Below are 7,989 nucleotides of genomic sequence, written 5' to 3'. Positions count from 1 at the left end.
TGGGTTGGCAGCGCGATCTGGTGGCGGGCGCATGAACTAGGCGGTACGGACGGCGCGCTTTGTTCCTCCCCTCAGTGGGCGGGCATAAAAACATATAGGAGGCTATGGCCCGATGTAAAGGGTTCAGCCGTATCCATCCATCCATGCATCCATCCGATAGTGATAATGGCTGACAACATGGAGGAAAGAAGGAACAATAAGGAAGACCTGCAGAAGTTGTTAGACATATGCAGTACAGAGGGAGATAGATTAGGCTTCAAGTATGGAAAAATCTGCAGTCATGATATTTAATGAAGAGGGCGGCGAGCATAGAATACAGGAGTTTGTGCTAAAAGTAGTGAATGAGTATGAGTATCTTCGGGTGTGGATAAATAACAGTGCTGAGTATCTGACAGAGCATGAAAAATATGTAATGAATAAAGCTAGTAGGAATGCAGCTGTCATGAAAAATAGGGCACTGTGGAATTACAATAGGTATGAGGTGGTAAGAGGGATCTGGAAAGGGGTGATGGTCCCTAGCCTGACCTTCGGTAATGCGGTCCTGTGTATGAGGCCAGATGTTCAAGCAAGGCTGGAAATTAATTAAGCAACGGGGAGTCGGGAGGTTAGCTTTGGGAGCACATGGCAATACACCAAATCAGGGGGTACAGGGTGATATGGGATGGGCGTCTTTCGAGAGCAGAGAGGCTAGGAGTAAGATAGCATTTGAGGAACGATTGAGAAAGATGGAGGAAAAGCAGTGGGCTAGGAAAGTTTTCAGATACCTGTATATAAAGAATGTTGACACGAAATGGAGAAAGCGAACTAGAAAATTGACAAGCAAATATCTGGACAGCAGTAAGGGGGCAAATCAGCAATTATCTGTTAAGAAAAAGGTTAAAGAAACAGAGAGAGCTCTGTGGAAAACGACGAAATCTGCACTGGGAACATACCGGACCTTTAAACAGCAAATTGTCAAAGAAAATATCTATGATAATTGTAGGGGAAGCTCTTTGTTGTTTAAGGCCAGGACTGGAATTTTGCGGACTAAGACGTATAGAGTCAGGTACCAGGAGATAGACACTTTGTGCACTGCGTGCGGAGAGGAGGAGGAAACGGCTGAACACTTTTTTCGGGCTTCGAGCAAGAACATTTAGTTCATTAACGACAAAAAAAACAGGTTTTTGGATGTCTCAGAGTGTAGAAAATGCTTAAAAAGTCTAAGCTGACTTCCTGAAAGAGGATTATCAGTTTCGATTTCGAAATCTAAAAGCGTGCTGTGCAGCTCGTTCTATTATGCCGCTAGGACCTTTCGTCTGCTGCATAACCAGTAGCTCATGGATGGTTTGCAACAAAAGGAATATGTTCGAAAAATCCATATTGGAGGAGGAAACGATTGAACACTTTATACTTTTCTGTAAAGAGCTTCACCCTACATTGGAAAGCAGCGGGGCTGATTTACCCAAGGCATTGGGGTTCAAGGACAGTGAATGGAAAGTAGATTTTAAGCGAGTAGAAGTAACCAAACGAAGGTTATCTGATTGGTGGCTTTCAGTAGCACTATGGCCGGTCGGCGGGAGGAGCGTGCGATCGTGTTGCACGTGAGTAATTTGTTTTTTCTATCTTTTGGTATGCACATACTGAGTGATTGACTGTTATCTGACACTCGGCATTCCGTTGTCAACTTCCTTGCGCCCGAATATTTTGTGTTAGCAGATAACCCAGGACTAGCGCTGAGCCCGCTTGCCCGGCAGTGGACCCAAAGGGAAAGACTCATCTGTTTTTTCGTAAGTTCTGCTCAAAAGCTCTGTGCAGCTGTTCAACAGAAAAGAGCTTGCGCTGAGCGTGTTTTATATCTTTTGTCAACCCAGCCCAACGTAACTCATGGTCATGTAAAACACGCATAATTACCAGCTATTGCGTACTCCCGAAAAAAGGCGGGAACTTCTGACAACAGTCCAGAGTTGAACTAACCGTTTGTGCGATGAGTTTTGTACGCGGTCCGATTTTTTGTGGCCCCGCGGCTGGGAAAGTCTGTACAGTGTTGACTTAGTGCTGCACTTTACAATTGTGTGCTGCTGTTACAATCCGCCTTCTAAAACAGGTGCAAAAATTGCGGCGAGATAAGCGGTTACGCTTTGGTGTCTGCACCGCGAAACATGTTCTTTTAAATTCAAATTTATTTCACAAAACAGGACTTTAAAAACTAAAGTTTGTTTATTCAATTTTGTTAACTTTTTTTATAGTTTTATACTTTGCTGTAAAAAGTATTTGTAATTCATATAAAACGAATTGAAATGAGCCACTTTATTAATAAAGATGTACACATTAGAAGTGATTGACTGCATTAAAAAAGTCTGTTCATACTGTTTCAATGCTAGTAATCATGCTCATGAACAGAGCTCAGTCAACAATTCATACTGTGGCACGATTGGTTTAGGTTACTGAAATTAAACGTTTTAAGGCTGGGTATGAAGGGAACGAGCTCAGCCTCACTGTGCTCTACATAACGTCCTAAAATTGAAGAGTTTGTCAGAAATCTGATCCGAGTGCAAGAAGTTGGAGACTTGGGGGGGGGGGGGGCACTGCCCCCTCTGGAGAAATGTTGGCGGGCAACCGGCCCCCCTGTTCCGGAGTCCCTGTGTTTCAAACAGTGAGGGAAGTGTCTGAGAAACAAGGTATGCATGGTGCAGTTAAGTTGTTGTTTGCCTATTGTGTTTCTCTCACGACATATGCGGTCGTGGTGAAAAGAAGGAGAGAGGGATGTTTGTGCAATGGACAGCTGAGAGTCATGACAACAGACATTAAATAATGTTTTATTTTCAGGTCTCCTACCACCGGTTTCCAAAAGAGGCAGACACCTACAGGAAATGGATAGCAGCCATCAAGAGGGATGAAGGGCCACTTTTTACTGTCTCAAAGGCGACAAGGGTGTGCTCTCTCCATTTTGTTGAGAGCGACTTTGTTGCTAATGTTGCAAATGGACACCGGCATTTGCACCAGGCCGCTGTACCATCAGTGTTCCCATTTAAAGAAATGAAAGCTGCAAGGAAGCCACCAGCCAAAAGGGCACCATTGCAGAATGTGCGAGCACCAAGAAGGAAGAGGCGAGTCGTGGATGTACAGCCTGCACAACGCAAAATGCATCTGAGCGTGAACAGCTCGTTAGATGAAGACTTGGTTGACATGCAGAATAAGCAGGCAGCTTACGAAGGAACGGATGACTTCACTATACAAGAAAACTTCAGCCGCATTGCCAACAGACAGCGGGAATCTCCTGGGAAAACAGTGCGGAGCAGTGTTTGTACCTGCAATGAAACAATTGCACTCTTGGAAGAGCAACTGAAATCATCCAAGGCAAGAGAACTGGAAGCCAGAGCAGAGGTCCAGGACCTGAAACTGCAATTAATATCGAAAAACAGTGAAGTAGACCTGCTTCGCAGGGAACTGGTTCTCGCGCAGAAAAACATCCAAAAGCTGGAAGAGGCACCTCCATTTGGTATAGAACAATTCAAAGATAACAATGACAATATTGAGTTCTACACAGGCCTCCCAAGCTACAATCATTTTCTCTCCCTCCTGAACTTCCTGGATGTCGGCAAACATGGAGAAAACATCATTCGCTACGAAGCCAACAGCTGTGCGCTTCGAAGTACTGAAAATGTTGGAAGGCAGCACAAGATCACTGTGGAAAATCAAATCTTCCTGGTATTTGTGAAACTTAGAGTTGGCCTTTTGCATAAGCACCTCGGCCATCTGTTTCACATCTCTGTCAGCACAGCGTCAAGAATTTTCTCCACCTGGATTGATTATATGTTTTTGCAGCTGACAGAGATGACACTGTGGCTGTCACGGCAAGCAGTCGACGCAGCCATGCCACCAGCCTTCAGAGAAAGGTACCCGTCCACACGCGTAATATTAGATGCAAAAGAAATAAGATGTGACGTGCCTACATCTTTTGTCACACAGTCACAAGTCTACTCAGCATACAAGTCAACCCACACATTGAAAGGACTTGTAGGAATTTCCCCTCACGGCGTACTGACATTTGTTTCCGAACTGTACACAGGAAGCACTTCCGATAGAGAATGTGTGGTACAGAGTGGATTTTTGAACATGCCATTTGATCCAGATAATTCTGTAATGGCCGATAAAGGATTCAAAATAGCAGACCTTCTAGAGAGCAAGAATATCAAGCTCAACCTGCCGCCCTTTCTCACACGCGGGCAGTTTACTCCTACAGAAGTCGAAGAAACCCAAGAAATCGCTGCCATCAGGATTCATGTGGAACGCAAGATAAGAAAAATCAAGGGCTACCATATATTTGACCATTCAATTCCAATCACCTTGGTACCCTTAGTAAATCAGATGTGGACGGTGTGTGCAATTCTTACGAACTTTCAGCCACCACTCCTAAGGGACGCAGAGTGATATGCGATTTCAAGTGTATTGTGCACAGTATCTGTGCAAGTTACTGCACTAGACAAATGTATTAGGGGAATCCCCCAAGGTGGAGTAAATTTGTAATAAGGGAGTAATTACTCATTGTCATCCACCCAAGCGTAGCCATACGGCTACAAATACGGCTACAAAGGACTCGGAAACTTCGTAGTTAAAGAAAAATTCGTCCTGGTCCGGGGTTCGAACCTGGGACCACCGCTTTAACGGAGCAGTCGCTCTACCAACTGAGCTAACCGGGACGGTAAGCCTATGGTCGGGCGAGACTGAATTGACTAATAACTCGAAGTGGGAACAGTGTTAGACAAATGTTTTAGGAAATCCCCCAAGGTTACCCAAGGACGAATTTTTCTTTAAGTACGAAGTTTCTGTGAAAGCTGTATAGCTTTCCTTTGTAGCCGTATGGCTGCGCTTGGGTGGACGGCATTTAGTAATTACTCCCTTATTACAAGTTCCTGCACTGTGGCAGTAGCTTCCTGAACAGTTTTTCATGTGGGCAATAAACAATGCTTTTTCCAAACCACTTTATTTACTGAATGGAAGTTCTGTCTTGTCTAGGCAATACATCCTCTGCAAAGTGCGTTTCCTCCACATTATTTCAGCTGGAAAATTAAAATGTGCGTCATTACCCGCTGCAGTGGCTCAGTGGTTACGGCGCTCGGCTATATTACAAGTACCCGTGTTGGTAATGGCAGATATCATTGACTGTATCCATTCTCTCACACTGAGAGCCAACCTGCTTTTTTATATTTATGCACAATGAGTGAATTCAAGGTTTTGTTGGCTTCATTCACCTCAGACTAAGTCCAGAGAGATATGGCAGAAGTGTAGTGAAGTAGAATTCGTCCAGTACCCGTCTGACATTCTTCCACTTAGTCGGCTCGAACCTTATCCTTTCAATGAGAATGAAATGCCTTCCGAATACCACAAAGTCACCCCAACCTAACTGGGCAATACCCATCTGCCCCGAGAACTGGTAAAAATAATCGTGATCTCTTTTCAGATGTGGCACATTGTCAATCAAGCTGCTACAAAAATCAGCCGCCAGAAGTTCATGTGCCTTACAGTCCCGCAGACTATAGGGGCACTTAATTTCAACAGCTCCATAGGAGCCTTCTACTGAATCATATACGATCGAGGCGAGGCACCCAACCATGTCGGGCGAGGCACCCAACCATGGGAAGTCCGGGTTAACAAGGAGCCCGCAGCTGGTAACAACAGGAGCGTGGCCCATTTTTCTGAGCACATCTTCATACCGCTGAGCAGCCACAGCTTCCATTTTGACTCCGTAGCTGAAAAGAATTGTATAATTTAGATGATGTACTGAAAATAGATTTAATTTTCTTCTTAAGTCCTTTTTACCATCAACATGCATGCAAATATTATACTACACAATATATGTCATCAATATTATAGACGGATTCATGTGAACCGAAAGAAAAGGATACTTACTTGACTGCAGGGACCCTCGAAAGTTCTCTGGACGCCGTAATGTTCTCAAGACCCTTGGTAGTCCATGGCGACTTTCGCTTCATTACGTGCCCAAATTTAGATGACGTAAGGCGGAGTTTTCGTTCTTTCTGCCACGCTGCACTTTTTGCTTGTTGCCGAGTGTTTCTTTCCAGGGCTTTTGCTGCCTCTGTCGTCACAATGATTTCCTGCGTTGTGATAGGCCAACCCATGCAAGAGCAACACATTTTGGTTCCTACTGTTGGTGTAAAATGGACTAGATGGCTTATCACTAAAGATGTAGAAGAAATACCTCACATTCACCTGTTACACAAATACTAAGGGAATAGTAACATTCTCTTGCATCCACACCTTGAAAAAGGAAGCGCTGGCTAGCTAGTGCTCTGAACATTGCAGCCGCCGCACCAAAAGACACTAATATGTCAATTAGCACTCACTGACCTGCACAATGCTGTTTCCATTGAGGTATGCTGGAGGAAGCCATGCAGTTGTCTCCTCGAAGCATTTCCAGGCTGGGATATTTTCGACCGTAGTTAGTGCAGCATTTTCCAACCCGGAGGAGAGCACATCGAATCCGTGGGGCACCAATGACATCTGGTAGCTCTGCGGCGATAGTGACGAAACGACCCCGAACCTCGACTGTCTTGACTCCCCTTCATCTGTTAAGAGAAGGCCTTTAGCGAAGTCGTTATCGGGGTCACACGCGAGGAGGTCCAACGCTAATCGCCTCTTCGCGTCCTTCTGCTGGGGGCGAGTTCGACGCTGCACACGACGCTCCTTTGGCAGAGCAATCCTCGGAGTGCTGCGTCCACCCTCCTTCACACTGCGCCAGTCGACTGACTGAACAGAGCACCCTTTGACTGCGCTGCCCCGAGGTACCCTCCACTGCTGGGGCAAGTCTGTACACGCCAACGAATCTGGCGCCTCGGTGAATCCCCTTGACTGCAGTAGCATGATGGTGCGCAAGACGGCGAGCAGGTGGTTGCAGGCGAGCTTTCCTGCAGGGCACTCACAACAGCCGTCGACGATATGAGCCGTGTCGTCGACCGCAGCCATCACGGCGTATGGCGCCGAATTTTTTTTTTGCGCTTTTTTCCCCCTCAGCACCAATAACCAAACCACAAGCAGCAATTTTCAGGGGGAAAGTTGGCAGTGCCTTAACTTGAATAACCCTGGAATTCAGCGGGAAGCTTCTGCGCGCATGGTTACCCATCACGTGGCTTCACATCACCCCATCGGGTACTCTTAAGGTCAACCCAAAGGGCACCCCAATGTCAAAGGTCAACTGAAGGTCATGGGTAAAGGTTCGACGCCATAACTGTGCCACATACGTGACCCACTGCTGTCGTTGGTTGAGGTGAAGGTCGTTGTGCTGCCTATCCGAAAACTGCTTTACTTAGCATAATGATGTTTTTCGATAAAAAAAATAAGTGAAATGAATCATGTGACGTTCGTGTCTGAGTAATCTCAAGGGTGATCACAGCAGCATCGCCTTTCCGGAAAACGCGCTGTTGTGGTCAACTAATCACTGGCAGCCGTTCTGTTTGGCGATAAACTTGCACTGTAGTGCGATGTAAGCGCCCCGTCATTTCCACACTTTTCGAACACAGTCATGTAACTGTGCTCCCATTTAAGATTTGCATCGCTTAAAACAGGACGGCGACGGACGGATTTTTGTTGGGTAAGAACACCCGTGGTGCCGTTAAAAACCTCACAAAGTTAATTTTCAATTTTGTTCACCCTCAGTGGTCGTAACGCCAACTTCTCTACAGCTCTCAAAAAGCACGCCTCAGCTGCCTTGTTTACTGCAGTACCGAGACGCGCGCGAGCCGACGGCACGCGAGTCCTCGTTGGCGTTCCATAACCCTCCTCGCTGCTCCGGCCCCTCCTCCTCTCCCCCCACCCACTCCTCTTTCCGTTTACACTGCGCCAGCTCTTCCGAGCCTTCGGCGCAGGCCTGCCAACCCTAGGGATTTTCTCCTATATCTAGAGAATTTAAACGTTTAGGGGAAAAATAGATTAATATATTATTGTTGTAATATAGGGAAATTTTACTTTCTGTATGGATCATTTTTATTTTTC

The 7,989-nt window shown here is 45.9% G+C and overlaps 2 protein-coding genes across 4 annotated transcripts; one reads left to right on the top strand and one right to left on the bottom strand.

Moving 5' to 3' along the window:
* On the top strand, nt 1–4,793 carry LOC144115983 (uncharacterized). 3 transcript variants are annotated; one of them, XM_077650634.1, is made up of 3 exons: nt 1–1,580; nt 1,696–1,766; nt 2,806–4,793. In XM_077650634.1, the coding sequence occupies exon 3, from the start codon at nt 3,016–3,018 to the stop codon at nt 4,408–4,410; it is 1,395 nt and encodes a 464-aa protein (XP_077506760.1). In that variant the 5' UTR covers nt 1–1,580; nt 1,696–1,766; nt 2,806–3,015; the 3' UTR covers nt 4,411–4,793. The 3 variants fall into 3 exon arrangements, with proteins under 3 accessions (XP_077506760.1, XP_077506761.1, XP_077506759.1); XM_077650635.1 differs by having other exon boundaries at nt 1,693–1,766; XM_077650633.1 differs by having other exon boundaries at nt 1–1,766.
* A 151-nt stretch (nt 4,794–4,944) lies between these two features.
* Nucleotides 4,945–7,009, bottom strand: LOC144115984 (uncharacterized). Its single transcript, XM_077650636.1, has 3 exons — nt 6,349–7,009; nt 5,890–6,095; nt 4,945–5,729 (listed from the first exon to the last, which is right to left on the bottom strand). The coding sequence occupies exons 1-3, from the start codon at nt 6,961–6,963 to the stop codon at nt 5,228–5,230; spliced, it is 1,323 nt and encodes a 440-aa protein (XP_077506762.1). The 5' UTR covers nt 6,964–7,009; the 3' UTR covers nt 4,945–5,227.
* Nucleotides 7,010–7,989: the final 980 nt, after the last annotated feature.

The sequence above is a fragment of the Amblyomma americanum genome, chromosome 1, assembly GCF_052857255.1.
Source record: "Amblyomma americanum isolate KBUSLIRL-KWMA chromosome 1, ASM5285725v1, whole genome shotgun sequence".
Taxonomy (NCBI): domain Eukaryota; kingdom Metazoa; phylum Arthropoda; class Arachnida; order Ixodida; family Ixodidae; genus Amblyomma; species Amblyomma americanum.
The sequence above is the reverse complement of the archived record's forward strand: the minus strand, read 5'-3'. Positions and strand labels throughout refer to the sequence as shown.